Source organism: Terrapene carolina, unplaced genomic scaffold (assembly GCF_002925995.2).
Source record: "Terrapene carolina triunguis isolate 2854851 unplaced genomic scaffold, T_m_triunguis-2.0 Scaffold96, whole genome shotgun sequence".
Classification (NCBI taxonomy): domain Eukaryota; kingdom Metazoa; phylum Chordata; order Testudines; family Emydidae; genus Terrapene; species Terrapene triunguis.
Window position 1 is genome coordinate 32686435 of NW_020664447.1, and position 19714 is coordinate 32706148.

General features: G+C 43.6%; 1 protein-coding gene across 12 annotated transcripts in view; it reads left to right on the forward strand.

Moving 5' to 3' along the window:
- Positions 1 to 11132: 11132 nt before the first annotated feature.
- GPHN (gephyrin) overlaps positions 11133 to 19714 on the forward strand; it is a 662403-nt gene continuing 653821 nt past the window's right edge. For all 12 annotated transcript variants that reach the window (XM_026651346.1, XM_026651349.1, XM_026651348.1 and 9 more), the window contains exon 1: positions 11133 to 11272. In XM_026651346.1, the coding sequence (XP_026507131.1) occupies positions 11209 to 11272 (64 nt within the window). In that variant the 5' untranslated portion in view covers positions 11133 to 11208. The remainder of the gene's footprint in view (positions 11273 to 19714) is intronic.

The window sequence follows — 19714 nt, forward strand, 5'->3', positions numbered from 1 at the left end:
TAGGCCAAGACTCTCAGGGAGATAATCTCCTGGACAGACAACCTTAGATACGCCTTTCCTCCCATCTCTTTACTACCACAAGTTATACAGAAGATCTGGTGTGACAAAGCCACTGTCATCCTCCTACCACCCTACCGGCCCAGACAAGTCTGGTTCATAGAACTCCTAACGATGTCCATGCCCCTCCCCCATCAAGATCCACACATTTCAGGATCTCCAAATTCAGGATGGGGGTGGGGAAGTCAAGCACCCCAACCCAAGCTTACTCCAGTTCCCGGTCTGGTGTTTGGATGGGTGTTGAACTTAGAATGCTCATGCTCCTCCCTATTCAGGAAGTACTGACCCAAAGCAGGAAGGATTCTATTAGACTCTACTTAGCTAAATGGTGGCACTTTTGGACCTGGGCACATCGCCGCCCCAGCATGCCCTTGATACTGTGGGCATTCCAGTTATCCTAGACTATCTTCTCCTCTTAAAGACCTCAGGTTTAGCTTTCAGTTCACTGCAATTACACCTACCTCCCCACAGTGGAAGGACGTTCTATCGTCACACACCTGACCACAGTTCAGTTTATGAAGGACTTGATCAGAACCTCCCCAACTTGATGGGTGTAAGGTAACATATTAGGAGATTGTCTTGCTCAGCTTCCAGGTCTGAGACCCATCTTACAACAATTCCAAACATAGAACAGATTGGAGGAATCAGCAGTACCATCCGATTTCTAGCAGTACTCCACAAATAATCCCTATGTAGTAGTGTTTGGGCATGCTTAGAAATAAAAAGGGCCCTGTTAGGGATCTGGCCAAATATTAGTAGTGCAAAGTTAAAAAACGAATAGGTCCATTGTCCTTGCATTAGTGCCCCTGATGTTGCAAATGCTCCATTATGAGAAACTTGGGGAGAGAATCTCATAGCTAAAGCATTAACCAAGTTCTATGGGCCAGTATGGAGAACTTCATGCTTCAGAATTCTGTGCCCTGTTGCAAGTGAACAAAAGATGGATGATCCCAAACCATCTAATGGTCAGAGGGACTAGTTGAACAGTTTACTAGAACACTCTTAGATAGTCTATCTAATTTTGTGAGGTCTGATCAAGAAGACTGGAACTAGCATTGACCTTTTGTCAAGTTGGCGTACCAAAGCAGTGTGCAAGCTTCTTTGGGGTTTATACTTTTCCATATTGTTTTATATTTATTATTTGTATCATCATACTGCCTAGGAGCCCCAGTCGTGAACACATTGTACTAGGCACCATACAAACATTTTTGGTAGTGAAGTAAATTTACTAGACTATATAGTTCTCCTTGCCAGGGCTGGCTCCAGGCACCAGCCGAGCAAGCTCGTGCTTGGAGCGGCAGATTCTACGGGGTGGCATTCCGCCCAATCCTAGGGCGGCACGGCTGCTTTTTTTTTGGTTCGCCGATCCGGCCGCCCTGTAAGGGGCAGCGGCGCGGAGGAGGGGAGCGCCCTGCTGGGAGCGGGCTGCGCACTCCGTCTGCACCAGCCGGTGCCAGGTCTGTAGCAAGCCCGGCAGGGCAGCCCGCGACCTTCCCTCCCCGCCGACCAGAGCGGCGCGGAGCCCTCCCAGCAGGCAGCGCGGCGGTCGGGGCCGCAGGCTGAGCGCCCCACTGAAGTCCTGGCCGCCCCCCTTCTCTCTCTCCCCCCGCTCCCTCCCCCTTCCCCCCACTAGCCGGGGCACGTCTGCAGCGCAGGGAGTCCCCCTGCACCCTGGCTCTGGCCGCCCCACAGTTTTTTGGGTTTTTTTCCTGCTTTGCCGCTCCGGCCACACCGCAGGTTGTTGTTTTTTGCTTTGCCGTTCTGGCCGCCCCCATTTTTTGTTTGTTTGTTTTTTGCTTGGGGTGGCAAAAAAGCCAGAGCCGGCCCTGCTCCTTGCAATGTATAACATATTATCAGTGTATATCAAGTGTTGGGATATGTCAGATCTGAGGCTGTAAAGACTCATTTAGAGTGAGCTGGGGAGAGACACAGAAAGCTCACTGTGATTTAAAGGTAACTCCTCACACTTATAAAGGAGGCAAGAGAGTCCCAGTGCAGAATAGGACAATCTGCCAATTTACAGAAACAGTTTCAAAATTGTACAACTGTCAGAAATACTGTATGAGGTAGATAGAGCCAGATCCTGTACAGACTGGTGACAGCTCCGCCAAGTTCCATTCTGGAAGTGTTACAAATTCTCTTTCATTTTCTAAATCAGTACCTACGTGTGTGCTATTAACTCTGCTGGTGATGAGTTGAGATGCAGGCAAAATGCCTAAAAATACAGAACAAATAAAGAAAACAGACTTTTCTTCAGCCATGTGGGAACATGGGTCTTCCAGCATCACTAGAAGAAAGAAAATTTGGAGACACCCCAATAATACCAGTGATGTTTGAAGTCTTAATAGAGAAAAGTGACATTGTGAGTAATACCTTATAAAAGAAAATCAAATGCATGACAGATAAGCTGACAAATATATAGAAAATAGACTGCTAATATTAGAAGCTAATGCTGAAAACCAGCACTTGAGAGTTTAAAATGGTGACTCAAATAACCTTGTTCATAATAAAACTGAAAAGGAATGTGGCTGCAGAAGAAAGACTACAATATCTGGAAAATCAAATCACACACAAAAGTGTAAAAGCTCTTGGAGATAGTTTTGGTACTCTATGCAGTACTATACTATGCTTAAATTGATGGGGAAAACAAGTGGTTATGACATACCACCATTTTTCACTGCTACTGATTAGGGGAAAATAGGTAAAAATTGTATTTAGAAATAGCTGGAATATGTTGTAACTTTTTTTTTCTTGTTTATGGAGGGGTAGGAGGAAGGATGGGCATACTATGGCTTTGTGGGGCTCATTATCACATTTTTTCCCCAGTTCAAGCTCTGATCCTACAGACCTTTCTTTCTCCTTGTAACAGTGTATGGTGAGAACAGGGCTTTAACAATCAAGATTTTGATGGTGTATACCCAGTTCTGACATACCCTCATTCTATGACCTTGCACAGTCACTTGATTTCTCTGTGCCTCAGTTTCCTCATGTGTAAAATGGGAGTAATAATGCTTACCTTACACTAGAGTTGGTTGGTGAATCTGAACATTTCAAAAATTCAATAAAAAATAAGGAAAAATCTGCATAATTTCCTCAATTTTTCACTAGGTATGCATACCACGCAGCGTTGTGTGAAGATTAATTAATTAATGTTTGTATAACTCTTTGAGATCTTTCATAAATGAGGAAAAATAACCAGCCAGATGCTATGGAATTTCTTTTTACAATCTTGCAAGGTATGTCTACACTGCAATGTAAGCCCAGGTTTAGGAGAACTTGAGTTAGCAGACTATGGATTTGGTAACCTACGGCTTGAGTGTCTACAGTCATTTGTAACCCCAGGTTAGGAATTGTTGGACCCTGGTTCCAAATGTGGGGCTCCATTGTCTAAATCGCATTATACAGGACTGAGTCCAAACACCTAGACTAGTCCTAGACTTCCTAGCGCCCTCCTTAAATGTGGCTGCTCTAGCCTTTGTTTATGGTGCAGTATGGGAAAACTTGCCTGTGCACCAAATTTACTCCTGGGGGAATTCTGCACTACTGTGTGTGTGCATAATTAATGAGCCCCGCATATATTTTTTTTTTGGGTAGAAAAAAACTTCTGCCAAAATGTTGCTGCAGTTCTGCTTTTGCCCACCAGAGGGTCTTGTGGTGCAAGAACAGCAGCAGCTCCCCACAAGTGAGGGAAGAGGAGATCAGGAGACAGGGGCTATTGGGAGACAGGCAGCGTGGGATGCTGGGGGGGGGAGGGATGTTTGTCAGACAGGGGCTCATAAGGACTAGTGGGGGAGGACAGACTGGGGCAGGGGCTGAATGGGAGTGAAGGCACAGAACCACAGGGTGGAGGGAGGTGCAGGGCCACATGGGGACAGGGGGAGGGGGTACAGGGACACATAGGGACAGGGGAGTGGCTGGGTAGGGGTATAGAAACACATGGGAATGGGGGAGGCGGTACAGAGCCACAGAGGGACAGAGGGATGGGTGCAGGGACATATGTGCTTGACTGAATGGGAGAGGACAGGGATCAGCCAGGGTCTGCATGGGGGAAGCTCCCTAACAATCCCTCCCTGCCCCGCCCCCCAAAAAAACCTGTTCCATATTTTTCCCACCCATACCCAACAACCCTCCAAGTTCACACCCAGGCTCCTTCCCAGCAATTTACTTCCCTCTCCTCAGCTCCTCTGTTATCCCTGACTCCCCCAAGCCTTTGCACTGCATCTGAGGGGTGTGGGAAATATGGTTCTGTATTGTAGTTTAAATGAATTATTACTCAGAGTTCTGTATTAATATGCCTAGTAAGGAATCTATTTGTCAAAAAAACATTTCCTGAATCTTTTTTGTTGTCTGTATTGTTACAGAAGAGACTTGCTGACAGGTATTTTAAAATAAATGATCAAAAATAATTGAAACTGGTGTGATTATATTGTGTTATTTTGACAAATAAAATATGCAGAATTTTAAAATATTGTGCACAGAATTTTTAATTTTTTGTTGCAGAACTTTTAATTTTTTTGGCACAGAATTCCCCCTGGAGTAACCAAGCTTGACTGTCCAGAGGACAAAGAAAGTCAGGCCATGGGATTGTGGGATACTTCTGGTGGACTTCTAAAGGATGAGTTCAGTGGGGCTGTGCCATACTGCAAAAGAATAGGGCTTGAAACCTGGATCCTGGCTTGATTCAGGCTCAGACCCTCCACCCCCAGGGGGATACTGGTACCCTGAGTAAGCACAGAGTTAGGCTTGAATCTGACTTTGAACCCTAGGCTTACATTGCAATGTAGACATACCCATAGAGATCAGATGTGGAGCACACTGGGTCTTTGTTCCAGTTCTGTCTGAACTGTGACTCAGGTGAGCTTTATGACGCAATCAGATGGATCATGCATTATTATAAGCTGACATGTTATATAGATCAAGAAAGAAAGAAGTGCCTCCCTTATTGACGAAAAAGTACTTGAGGAATTGCTAAATGTGGTTATTATCAGGTTAAAAACCAGAGGCTTCCTTTTGCTTTCAATCTTCTTTCAAATTTCTTTTTTTCTCTTTAAATTACAGGCAAAAACTCAGAAGTATCCCTTATGTTTCTTCACTGATCTATATATATGATGATATGGTTGTGCATTGGTGTAGTAATGAAACTGGCACCAAATAAAAAGAAGCACCATGACATATGCTGTCTTAGATAAAGAATAATAATAAAAAATTCACTTCCTGAAGAAGCTGTTACATTGTACACTATTTCTATCTACAAAAAAGTATATTCCTGTCATTCTTGTTCTCAGAAGGTGTACAATTATGGCATTGGCACTCTTGGGTCTCTGTTTCACTAGCATGCCTGATGAGTTTCCCTTAGTAATTAAGTATTTGCCATCAAGGAGGAAGGCATTGCATGCCTATATGTGCCTAGAATGCTGACAATCCCTAGTCCAGTGATAGGACGATCATGGATATAAGATCTAGTAGAAGTGGGTGGTATAACACTAAACTTGCTTTGCTCTGTCTTCTTTGGCAGATCCTTGAAAATTATGATGGACAACAGTGCTCCTTCCTTGAAAACCTTCCTATAGGAAATCCTTCAAAATTCCATCCTATCCCCTCTCCACGCAAAAACTATGAAGTTAATGAGGCACAATGGGTTTCTGTACCACCTGTATGTTTACACCCAGCTTTAATCTCAAAAGTGCAATCCATGCTATCGTTCAGATTTCTCAGTGCCTGCATGAAATCAGCATAAGGATAAACAGTTGGCTAAAACTGAATCCAGGCAAAACTGGAAGTAATTTTGGTAGGTAGGGGAAAACACTGTAATGGAAATGGCCAAATTACTGACCCTCACACTCCACTGCAGCCAACTATACTACAGTCATTAAGGTAATGCATAGTTTTGGACTCATAGTCTTTAGAAACTCAAGGTTAAATTCTACCTCATTGAAATCAATGGGAATTTTGCTATTGACTTCAATGGAGCCAGGATTTCACCTTCAAATTGCTAAACAGATGATAAAGGCTTATGTTCAGAGGACTGCAGACATTCTTAAGCCCAAAGCAGTCTATGAATAGATACAAAGGGATCTCAAAAAACTGGGTGACTGGGCAACAAAGTGGCAGATGAAATTCCATGTTGATAAATGCAAAGCAATGCACATTGGAAAACATAATCCCAACTATGCATATAAAATGATAGGGTTTAAATTAGCTGTTACCTCAAGAAAAGAAAGAGATCTTGGAGTTATTGTGAATAGTTCTCTGAAAATACCTACTCAATGTGCAGCGACAGTCAAAAAAGCTAACAATCATTAAGAAAGGGATAGATAAGACAGAAAATATCATACTGCTTCTAAATCAAGCTGAGGGTGTACCATAGATTTAATACTGCGTGCAGATCTGGTCACCCCATCTCAAAAAAGATATATTGGAATTGGGAAAGGTACAGAAAAGGACAACAAAAATTATTAGGGTTATGGAACAGCTTCCATATCGGGAGCGATTAAGAAGACTGAGACTTTTCAGCTTAGAAAAGAGACAACTAAGGCGGGGATATGATAGAGGTCTATAAAATCATGACTGGTGTGGCGAAAGTAAATACGGAAGTGTTATTGACTCCTTCACATAACACAAGAACAAGGGTCACCAAATGAAATGAATAGGCAGCAGGTTTAAAACAAACAAAAGGAAGTATGTTTTCACACAACGCACAGTCAACGTGTGAAACTCATTGCCAGGGGATGTTGTGAAGGCCAAGACTATAACAGAGTTCAAAAAAGAACTAGATAAATTCATGGAGGATAGGTCCATCAGTCGCAACTAGCCAGGATGGGAAGGGATGCAAAACCATGCTCTGAAGTGTCTCTAGCCTCTGTTGCCAGAAGCTGGGAATGGGCGACGGGATGGATCACTTGATGATTACCTGTTCCATCCATTCCATTCATTCCCTCTGAAGCATATGGCATTGGCCACTGTTGAAAGAGAGCCTACAGGGCTAGATGGACCATAGGTCTGACCCAGTATGGCCATTCTTAGGTTTTTCTCAGAGGAGCACCTAGACATGTTGATCTATACAGCTTCTCCTTCAGGAAAATTTATATAACACATTCCACCTAGGCATGAAAGTCCCAGATGCTACAACATGCAGCAGCCCCTCAGTAAAAAAGACAGACCACAAACAGGGGAATGGTGTTAAATATGCCTGCCTGCAAATGAGTTATTGGAAAAACCAAGAGGGAAACTGAGACATGATGCTTGTACTGCCACACCTTACCATGAGATGGTATGCTCACTCTCTCTCTCTGGCTCAATGACTGTTCCACTTCGGTGGGAGAGAGAGAGAGAGAACAATTCTGTAGTCCAGTGGCTAGGGTACCCACATGGGAGGTGGGAGATCCCAGGTCCAGATCCCCTATTATTGGAGCAGCTTCAACAGGAGAGGTTCACAGAATATCCCATAGTTCAATGGTTAGAACATGCTCCTGAGATAGGGGAAGGCCCCTGTTTAAATCCTTTCTCCCCCTCTGCCAGAGAGTGGGGAATTGCACCTGGGTCTCCCACATCCCAGGTGAGTACTCAAACCACTTGGCTAAAAGTTATAAGGTGGGCACCACCACTTCTCTGGTCAGAACGGGGCCCAATCCAGGAGGCACGCTCAGAGGCTGCCTACTGGATTGGGTCCTGCATTGACTTAGGAGTCCAAGCATATATCATCCTCTAGTTTGTGAATTGCTCTGGGGTTTAGGTGGTATATAGGTATCTAGACACCTAGAGGGATGCAGCAGTATGAAAGTTAGCCTATCAGAAATGTCATGGATTGGAGTGGTACCACACACAGGGACTGAGGTGCCTAACTTTGGAGAAACACTGATGGATCAGGGAACCAACTTTACATCCAAGGTTATGCAGGAGCTATGCTCTCTACTGAAGATCAAGTCACTGAGGACCGCCATCTATCATCCACAAATGGATGGATTAGTTAAGAGAGTCAACAAAATGCTGAAGGTGATACTAAGAAGATGGGGCCTCCGGTGCCAAGCATTGGGACTAGCTACTTCTTCCCATTTTGTTCACCATAAGGGAGGTACCACAAGACTTCACCAGGGTCTCTCCTTTCCAACAGTTATATGGCACCAGTTTCAAGGAATATTAGACTTCCTGTGTGAGGATTGGGAAAGGCAAGCCCTGAAGGCATCCAACACAGCTCTATATGGTCTCCAACTAAGGGAGCACCTGAAGAAGCTAGGGGATTTTGCTCATGAAAACTTGTTTAGGGTTCAGCAGACACAAGAACAATCATGCAGCCAAGGTGCACACCTACAGACCTTCCAACCCAGTGGTCAAATACTGTTTCTCTTCTCCAGTATGAAATCCAAATTGCTAGCCAGCGGACAAGGGCATTTTGAAGTGATTGACAGGTTGGCCCAGTAGACTCTAAAGTCCACCTGCCCCACTCCACCCCTTTCCCCCAATGCCCCACCCTGCTCTGCCCCCGCCTCTTCCCGCGCACATCCAGTTCCGCTCCCTCCCCTGTGCACGCTGCGCCCTTGCTCCTTCCACCCCCCCCCCCCAGCGCCTCCTGACACCGTGAAACAGCTGATCCACGGCAAGCAGTAGGCGCTGGGGGGGAGGGGGAGGAGCTAATAGGGGGGCTGCCAGTGGGTGCTCAGCACCCGCCATTTTTTCACTGTGGGTGATCCATCCCCTGAGCACCCACAGAGTTGGCGCCTATGCTGCTGAAGTCCCATAATTCTTGTCCAAAAGCCCGATAGTTAAATGCGCTTCTGTGAGATTGCATTAACTTTTTAGAAGTCTATGTATAATCCACACACCTCCTGGGTGTGGTGCTCTGTCCCATCTAGTGGCACCAAGACCACTTAGAGCAGGGGTTCTGAAACTGGAGGCCGGGACCCCTGAGGGGGTCGTGAGGTTATTACATGGGGGGTTGTGAGGTTTCAGCCTCCACCCCAACCCCGCTTTGCTTCCAGCATTTATAATGGTGTTAGATATATAAAACAGTGTTTTAAATTTAATTTATAAGGGGGGGTCGCACTCAGAGACTTACTATGTGAAAGGGGTCACTGGTTCTCAAAAGTTTGAGAACCACTGACTTAGAGAGAGATTAATGAGTCTGCTACAACCTTAGCTAACAGCCACATGGCTTTTAGCTCATGCAGTAGAGGCTCATGCATTTAGTTCTAGAGGATCCCAGGTTCAATCCTGCCTGCTAGAGACCAAGGTCTGTCAGTGTTACATATACAGCTTGACATGTACCCAGTTCCAGGGGATAAGATATTGGAACATTTAGGATCTTTCAGGTATATATCAGTACTTTAGATCTTACAAAAGGGTCTTGGCAGGTCCCCTTGTTGCCTGTGTCACAAGAAAAATCAGCCTTCTCAATACCTTTTGGGTTCTTCCACTTCAAGAGAGTGCCTTCAGTTGATGTGGAGCAGATGTAGTGTTTCAAGATTAATGGATAGGGGCAAGAAGAATTTCCCTAAGGAGGGGGCCTAGGTTACCTGCCAGGTAGCAGAGGTTAGTGGGATCCCACCTTATGAACTTATTGCATTCCGAGAGGCACATGCATGTATGGGGTTTCCCTTTTCCTTCCTTTTTAGTACCATGCATGTCCTGACTGAGCCACCATCTCTCCTTCTGGAGTGGCATCGGAAGCAGAAGAGGTGGAGGAAGCAGCATGAGAAAATGGCAGCCCAGCATTCTGGGAAATGTTCACATAAAACTGGCTTACATATAGAAAAAGAATTGGCAGTAACAAAACAGAAAGGCTTAATGTACACTCTGGATTCAGGTTTGTCAGGAAGGTAGGTAAAACATTTTATTAACTGCATGAGTACACAGCTCAGTCTGTGGGGGTCAAGCTTCTGGAAACCCTGGATAGATTCAGAGCTTTAATACAGGCATAAGGATAGTTATGACCATATTAATTTTAGATCATTATTAATTGACATGATTGTAGCTTGACCTTCTTAAGGCCATGGAACTGAAACTGGTGATCTCTCAGCATTCAGATTTAGACGAAATATGAATTTGGAATAAGTGTGCCACATTTCAGCTGCATATGGATGTTAGTGTCTTTCCTTATGTAATTAGTCTGAATTTTATAAAAATAACAAAGTTTAGTTGTATTTATAAAGTTAATTTTGTGCTGATCTGTGTGTATGCTAGGGGAAACAGTGAGACAATTTTGGCTGTGGATCATACATAGCTGTGTCTTATTTTTGTCAGCCCTGGATGGTGAGGTATTGCTTTCCAAGGCCTGGTCTACATTTAAAATTTAGATCAACCTAGCTACATTGCTCAGGGCTGTAAAAAATTTAAAGCCAAGTGCTGGAGTTAGTTTGATTTAGCCTTTGATGTAGATGCAGCTAGGTCAAAGGAACTAAACAGACATGGGGGTCTCTCTTTTTTTACCGTTTGGAAAAACCAGTATCGGTTGGCATGCAAATAAAATTAACCTAAACTGAATTTGTATGGGTGCAATGCAGGTGAGGGCAGTACAGACCGGTGCAGCTTGTGTGTGGCAGTGGAATGCTAGTGAGCGTGGTGCATTATGGTTAGCATTGCATGTGCAGCTGCAGAGCAGGTGTATGTAGCGGAATGCCGGTGAGTACAATACAGGCGAGTGCTGTAAGTATATTATTTGCACAGGTCAGGCAATATACATTGATAATCTGCAAACATGTAAACTGCGGTGCTTTCTGGTTGCCCTGAGTGACTGGGCACACGCATGAAATCTGTCTCTGACTAGGCAGCGGGCAGCGTAGAGTCAAGCCAGCCCGCTGACAACACCTCGCTGCAAATCTATGCCTCGGCGGTAGATTAATGCTGCTTGAGTCCGGCGCCGCGGGTTGGTTGTCTCGAGCTCATTCGCCCGCGTTTACTCCGATCACCACTTCTCGACTCACTCCCTTTGCCCCCTCCCGCGCGCACTCTTTACGCTGGCTCCGCCTCACGCTAGCTTCGCCCCTCCTCTTCACGCTGGCTCCCGCCTCCTCCCTCAGGCGAGCTCCGCCCCTCCCCCGCGCGGGCTCTGCCTCGCGCTCCTTCCCTTTCCCCCCCTCCTCCTCGCGCTCGCGCCGCTCTCGCGCTCCCTTTCCCCTCTCCCCCCTCCCCGTCAGTGCGGTGGCTGCGCTGGGAAACATGGCGTCGGAGGGAATGATTTTAACCAACCACGACCATCAAATCCGCGTCGGGGTCCTCACAGGTAACGGGCTGCAGCCGGGCCCGGTGTGTGTGTGGGGGGAAGAGCCGGCAGAGGGTCGGTGCTCGCTGTTAGGCCGCCCCGCGGGGCGTCCCAACGGCTGTCGCCTCCCGTGACGGCGCCGCCGCGCGGGGCGCCACAGCCGCTCGCCAGTGTTTCTGGGCCCAGGCCTGGGCTTGGGGGCTCCGGCCAGAGGAGAGGCCCCGGCTCCCGCGGTCGTGCGCGTGAGACCAGGGGAATGGTTTGGGCGCCGCTGCCGCATGCGGGCGGGCTGCTCCGCGCTGCACTGGGAACTGGCCCGTAAATAACCTGAGCCGTGGGGTGGGGGAGGGGGGAAGAGCCGGAGATGGCCGGGCCCCGGGATTGCTGCAGGTGCAGCCGTGCCTGGGCTAAGTGTCTCTTCGGCCAAGCCGAGCTCAGGGGAGGCAGATCTGCAGTTCTCACCCGGGCGGGAGGCGAGCTCAGCTAAGCTTACGCCCCCGGGGAAATGCCTCTGAGCGTGGCACGCACGGCACAGGAGGCACCTTTGCAGTGACTCTCCCCCTTCCCTTCTGTGTCCTTTACTTCCAGGAAGGGGGGGAGCGCGCCTGTGTGTGGGCATGTATGGTGCCACTGCTCATAGCGCGCGGATGATGCTTTAATAAACTCATGGCACATGACAGGCTATTACTGTAAATAATGACTTCTAGATCCATAGTATGTGTTGCAGCTTCGGGGTTTATTCGGCTTTTGAGGTTGTATGGTTGTTCTGATGTAGTGTGGAGATTCAGGCTCCTGAGTGGGAGACGCACGCCTAAAGCCCATGGGGTATGCCTCTTTACGGAGAATAAATCTGGATTTGTGGGTGCAAAGATACTTGAGACATTTATTTCACGTCCAGTTCAGAAAGCTTTTAGCAGGAGTTCGAGAAGGGATACATATTAATGAAAAGCTGTTTTATGAGCACATTGACGAGTCCATAGGTGTTCAGGATAGAAAGGGATAAATTAGAAGGGGGAGCGAGGAGCTAATTAGAGAGTTATTTATTGAGCTTGATGATGTTAAATAAGAACAATCCTATCTCTTCTCTTTTTAAAAATGGATTGTATTTGTCTGTGTTCTTGTCGGTCCCAGCTATTGGATGAGCGTGTGTTCTGCCTATGAATGTCCTACTGGAAGCTCCCTTGGGTAGGGAAGCGAGTCTGAATGTGACATGTAGAGGGAAACCCCCGAGTCTGATGGTGCGCTGTTCTTTCCTTCTGGTGCTGAAATTGCCAGGCCACTGACTTTCACCAGCAGTACCCACCTATAGAATGAAAGGGTTAGAACAGGGACAGGAATTTCAAGCCTTACTGCAAGATTATTGTGGCAGAATATAAACCTCTAGAAGACTCCACTGTAATAGTAATAGAAAAGTAAATCTGTAGTGTTGGTTTCAATATTTAACAATCAGATCATTCATAATGGCATAAGTGGTTTGACAAAGTGTGAAAGTCAAATTGCAGGAGTTTATACCTTTCTGTTTGTGTACCCTAGGACACAAACACAATTTAATTTTATAAAACTTAAAGTATGGGGGGAGGAGTATGGCAATTATAGAATATTAATTGCATGTTTTGTACATTTTTATGTAGCTTAGATTTTTCTCCATGTTGATTGGAGATTTCTGGTAGTTGGCATATTTCTTTTAGAAACTAAAAGTCTAAAAGTTTTTAGTTATTGTACATTTTAAAGAAATGCAATATAAGCCATAAGTGATGCAACAATCTCTTAAACAATTGTTTCAGTGGCTTGAAATAACCATCTGATATCACTAAGATCTGTTCTCTGTTACATATCTGTGATTATAATTCCTGTCTGATTATTAAATTCTTATACTTGTTACCATAAATTTGTGGTTCCATTGAGAAGAGTACAAGGCCTGTCTTTAAAAAAACAAACACACCTGTCCTTGTTCCTTAAATCCATGATTTTGAATTAAATTATTGAAGGTTGCACTAAAGTGTTCTTTCCAGTGATAAGAGATGGTTTATGTACTTAATAATTTTTAATAGCCCTTTGTAGTTTAGCCAGTGGACTTTTTACAGACTTCCAGTCAGAATTTATACAAATTTATTATTTGAAAATAATATCATTGGCTGAGCTTCATTCTCTTCTCTGTGGTGTTTCTGTTTATCCATTGAAAGCTAATATTTGCACTATGAGGGTTTTTGTCCTCTGGATGTTTTTGTTATCTTCTCTCCAGCTGTGAATTCAGCAAATATAGTATGCGGTCTATTGAAATTTCTCATAAAAATGAACTAATAATTGTATGTTGGCTAATTTCTGAAAGAATAAGAGTAGGAAGAGAAACGTTAAACAAGCACTATTTTTCTAGCTTAGTCTTTCAGATTCATTCAGGAATTAGAAATCAGATAATTAATTTAGCATGGGCTTTTTAGCTTTCTAATTAAGATTATATCTATATATTTGTTTCATTATCATTGAAGTAGTAAAAGTACATATGTGAATGTTTTATCAGTACAGGCATATAGACTTACATTCCTGTCACACTTTGAACTGTACGTTCAGAAATGCTATATTGCATAAAGAATAAATCATTATTGTTCCTTTAAAATGGTAATCAAATAGAATTTAAATGTACGGTAAAAAGTAACTGGTGTATATTGATTTGTCAGGAAAAAAGGTTACATCTATTTCAGTGATTGATTTTTATGTAGTAGTTACTAATAGATGTATTTTACATGTGTCCTACCTGTTTTGCTTATTGTAGCTATTGATGGTTGTTCAATAATCAATTAATGTCAAGTGAATATTTTCTGCCTTGTAACGTGAATCAGTTATGTTCAAATAGGCTTTTAGAATAACTTCTGAAAGTGATCATGGTTTGTATATCTTCAAGTGTGTGTATTGCTACTTTTAATAGTTTGCTATTTAAAAGTAAATGTTATTTTTAACCTCTCTGTTCTTAGTTTGAGTACTGCAACAATTTATTACAATAGAAATTTAGAATGTAAAAAGATTCTGCTGTCTGTATATGTGAAAGCATATTTCACGTTGACATTCAAAAATATACAGAAAATGATGTCTTGATATCTTAGTTTTATTTATTGCAGTTAATGCAGCATATACCAGAGTTGTCAAACTTTGTTAGCTGGGTTCACTAAGAAGTGGGTATATACAGAAGCCACTGTCTCAAAATCCAGGAAGAGTGTCTTTGAAATGTAGAAGTGTATTGTGCGTTGTACAATATTCGAAAGCTGACTTCCATATTTTCATTCACATTTATTGCTATGTTTTTATTCAAAACGCTACAGCATTGACCCTACTCACAGAAATATGAACAAGTCTAAACACTATTGATAAAATACAGAACTAATAAACTAGGGCAGTATTTCCTATATGGATAGGAAACCTCATTAGCTAATGGATAGATAATTGCTTTCTAGTTTTTGTATAGTGTGCATTCCAAGATGTTTCTCAGTGTAAAAGTATGCAACTTTGAAAATATCAAATAGTGTGCCACTGTTAATGCAGTGTTGAAGTTAAAGAAAGTGATCACACAGATTAATTTCAAAATTTCAGTTTCCTACTTCATCTGTGTATGGTACACATTGAACAATAAGTCTTTATATTTGCTGTGTTCTCATGAGGATAATACAGCAATTAAAAGGTCCTCATAGAAACATAGCACTGGAAGGACCTTGAGAGGTCATCTAGTCCAGTCCCCTGTACTCAAGGCAGGACTAAGTATTGTCTAGACCATCCCTGACAGGTGTTTGTCCAACCTGCTCTTAAAAATCCCCGATGATGGAGATTTCACAACCTCCCTAGGCAATTTATTCCAGTGCTTAACCACTCTGACAGGAAGTTTTTCCTAATGTCCAACTTAAACCGCCCTTGCTGCAATTTAAACCTATTGTTTCTTGTCCTATCCTCAGAGGTTAAGAACAATAATTTTTCTCCATCCTCCTTGTAACAACCTTTTATGTACTTCAAAACTGTTATGTCCCCTCTCAGTCTTCTCTTGTCCAGACTAAGCAAACCCAATTTTTTCAATCTTCCCTCATAGGTCATGTTTTCTAGACCTTTAATCATTTTTGTTGCTCTTCTCTGGACTTGCTCCAATATGTCCACATCTTTCCTGAAATGTGGGGCCCAGAACAGAACACAATACTTCAGAGGCCTAATCAGTGTGGAGTAGAGCGGAAGAATTACTTCTTCTCGTGTCTCCTTACAATACTCCTGCTAATACATCCCAGAATGATGTTTGCTTTTTTTGCAACAGTGTTACACTGTTGACTCATATTTAGCTTGAGATCCACTATGACCCCCAGATCCCTTTCCGCAGTACTCCTTCCTAGGCAGTCATTTCCAATTTTGTATGTGTGCAACTGATTGTTCCTTCCTAAATGGAGTACTTTGCATTTGTCCTTATTGAATTTCATCCTATTGACTTCAGACCATTTCTCCAGTTTGTCCAGATCATTTTGAATTTTAATCCTATCTTGCAAAGCACTTGCAAACCCTCCCAGCTTGGTATCGTCCGCAAACTTTATAAGTGTACTCTCTATGCTATTATCTAAATGATTGATGAAGATATTGAACAGAACCGGACCCAGAACTAATCCCTGCGGGACCCCACTCATTATGCCCTTCCAGCATGACTGTGAACCACTGATAACTACTCTCTGGGAATGATTTTCCAACCAGTTATGCACCCACCTTATAGTAACTCCATCTAGGTTGTATTTCCCTAGTTTGTTTATGAGAAGTCATGCGAGACAGTATCAAAAGCCTTACTAAAGTCAAGATATACCATATTTAGTGCTTCTCCCCATCCACAAGGCTTGTTACCCTGTCAAAGAAAGCTATTGGGTTGGTTTGACACGATTTGTTCTTAACAAATTTTCCATGCTGACTGTTATTTATCACCTTATTATCTTCTAGGTGTTTGCAAATTGATTTCTTAATTATTTGCTCCATTATCTTTCTGGATACAGAAATTAAGCTGACTGGTATGTAATTCCCCGGGTTGTCCTTATTTCCCTTTTTATAGATGGGTACTATATTTGCCCTTTTCAGTGTTCTGGAATGATTCTAACTTTGTCCAAGCAGGAGAATCCCTTTCAGGGAGAATGGGCTAGTATAGCTCTGTTGAGCATGAGCTTTGGCTTCACTAACATTCAGCGCACCAGGTGGCTTCCCTTGGAAAAATAAAAATAATATGTAGGAGAGATGGAGTGAAATTGATCAGTTTTAGGCAAAGATTGCATTTATGTATTTTTAATAGAACTACTTATCTGAAACTGTGCTCCTTTCCGCACCCTTTCTCCCCAAAAAATCAGCATAGACCAGGGGTAGGCAACCTATGGCACGCGTGCCGAAGGCGGCACGCGAGCTGATTTTCAGTGGCACTCACGCTGCCCGGGTCCTGGCCACCCGTCCAGGGGGTTCTGCATTTTAATTGAATTTTAAATGAAGCTTCTTAAACATTTTAAAAACCTTATTTACTTTAATACATAACTAAACTATTGTTGTATGTATAGACTTATAGAAAGAGACCTTCTAAAAATGTTAAATTGTATTACTGGCACGTGAAACCTTAAATTAGAGTGAATAAATGAAGACTCGGCACACCACTTCTGAAAGGTTGCTGACCCCTGGCATAGACCAAAGTTTTCACCTTCATCTTCCTGATCTACATGCCTGATATAAGTAGTAGATCAGTTACCACTGATGCCAGAATGTCATTCGGGGCATCAATCCTAAGAAGATTTTTGAATGCAAGGATCTTGATTGAAAAAGGAAAGAAAATAATACACACAGTGCCTAGAGAGAATGTGATCATGTCCTAAAGTCTCTAATCAGTATTAGCCCATTCTGCATTGTATTTGGCAATGGCAGTCATATCCTGTGACCTAACAAAAAGTGGTACCATGGCTGGGGCTATTACTTTGAAGTAGGAATCCTTAGTTGATGAGCAAAATCCCATCTCTTCACTTGGTGCAGGAGCCCTCAGCCTTCAAGCAGAGTACCTGAGCAAGAGTCAGCTTCACTGAAGTAAGTGCTAAGTGCTATTTAAATCAAGATGCATTTCAACCTCTGTGCAGCAAATGGGTAACACAGACACTGGAGTTGTCTAATACCTGTGCCAACCAGAACATCTCCAAATTTTGCAGCTGTTTCAGACATAAATCTCATGCTACTGGTTTTGGAGCTAAAGATTCAGCTGCCTCTGCCCCCATCTTTTTTACTATAGTGGCCAAATCCTCATTACCACCCTGGAATACTATCTCTAGAAACCTGAAGATTGAGAAACAGTTGTTGCTCTGACTAACCCATTGAGTCCTTAATTATACCCTCCTTCTCTCAAAGACAGGTTCACCTTCATTTCAGCAGCTTATGGTATGGTAAACTTTTTTCACATTGATTTTTCTCCTAGAAATATTTCTGACAAAAAGAGCATGCCTGGACTCTGGGTTGTCTCTCCAGTCGTCTCTTCAGTTTCAAGTTGCAGCCTTAGGTACTGTCAAAGGTAAAATTGGTGGCTTCTCATTATGGTCCCTCTTCTTATCAAAAAGATGCATTTGAGCAGCCACTTATCTGAAACCTAGATTCGAGTCAGTGGCTCCTCCCAGGGCCTCAGATTCGTCTTGAAAGCTCATAGACTCATAGACTTTAAGGTCAGAAGGGACCATTATGGTCATCTAGTCTGACCTCCCGCATGATGCAGGCCACGTAAGCTGACCCACCCACTTTCCCTTAACTCAGCTGTTGAAGTCTCCAGATCGTGATTTAAAGACTTCAAGTCGCAGAGAATCCTCCAGCTTGCGACCCCTGCCCCATGCTGCGGAGGAAGGCGAAAAACCTCCAGGGCCTCTTCCAATCTACCCTGGAGGAAAATTCCTTCCCGACCCCAAATATGGCGATCAGTAGAACCCCGAGCATATAGGCAAGATTCTCCAGCCGGATCCTCATTTTACCAGCGATGGCACGTTATTGCCTAATTGACTAAAATCACGTTATCCCCTCAAACCATTCCCTCCATAAACTTATCTAGCCTAATCTTGAAGCCAGACAGATCTTTTGCCCCCACCGTTTCCCTCGGAAGGCTGTTCCAAAATTTCACCCCTCTGATGGTTAGAAACCTTCGTCTAATTTCAAGCCTAAACTTCCCCACGGCCAGTTTATATCCATTTGTTCTCGTGTCCACATTAGTACTGAGCTGAAATAATTCCTCTCCCTCCCTGGTATTTATCCCTCTGATATATTTAAATAGAGCAATCATATCTCCCCTCAGCCTTCTTTTGGTTAGGCTAAACAAACCGAGCTCCTCGAGTCTCCTTTCATACGAAAGGTTTTCCATTCCTCGGATCATCCTAGTGGCCCTTCTCTGTACCCGTTCCAGTTTGAGTTCATCCTTTTTAAACATAGGAGACCAGAACTGCACACAGTACTCCAAATGAGGTCTCACCAGCGCCTTGTATAACGGAAGCAGCACCTCCTTGTCCCTACTAGAAATACCTCGCCTAATGCATCCCAAGATTGCATTAGCTTTTTTCACAGCTACGTCACATTGCCGACTCATAGTCATCCTGCGGTCAATCAGGACTCTGAGGTCCTTCTCCTCCTCCGTTACTTCCAACCGATGCGTCCCCAGCTTATAACTAAAATTCTTGTTAGTTATCCCTAAATGCATCACCTTACACTTCTCACTATTAAATTTCATCCTATTACTATTACTCCAATTTACAAGGTCATCCAAGTCTCCCTGCAGGATATCCCGATCCTTCTCCGAATTGGCAATACCTCCCAACTTTGTGTCATCCGCAAACTTTATCAGCCCACTCCTACATTCGGTTCCGAGGTCAGTAATAAATAGATTAAATAAAATCGGACCCAAAACCGAACCTTGAGGAACCCCACTGGTGACCTCCCTCCAACCTGTTCACCCTTCAGTACTACCCGCTGCAGTCTCCCCTTTAACTAGTTCTTTATCCACCTCTGGATTTTCATATCGATCCCCATCTTTTCCAATTTAACCAGTAATTCCTCATGCGGTACAGTATCAAACGCTTTACTAAAATCGAGGTATATTAGATCCACCGCATTTCCTTTATCTAGAAGGTCTGTTACTTTCTCAAAGAAGGAGATCAGGTTGGTTTGGCACGATCTGCCTTTCGTAAACCCATGTTGTAATTTGTCCCAATTGCCATTCACCTCAAGGTCCTTAACTACTTTCTCCTTCAAAATTTTTTCCAAGACCTTGCATACTACAGATGTTAAACTAACAGGCCTGTAGTTACCCGGGTCACTTTTTTCCCCTTTCTTGAAAATAGGAACCACATTAGCTATTTTCCAGTCCAACGGTACCACCCCCGAGTTAACAGATTCATTAAAAATTATCGCTAAGGGGCTTGCAATTTCTCGTGCTAGTTCTTTCAATATTCTAGGATGAAGATC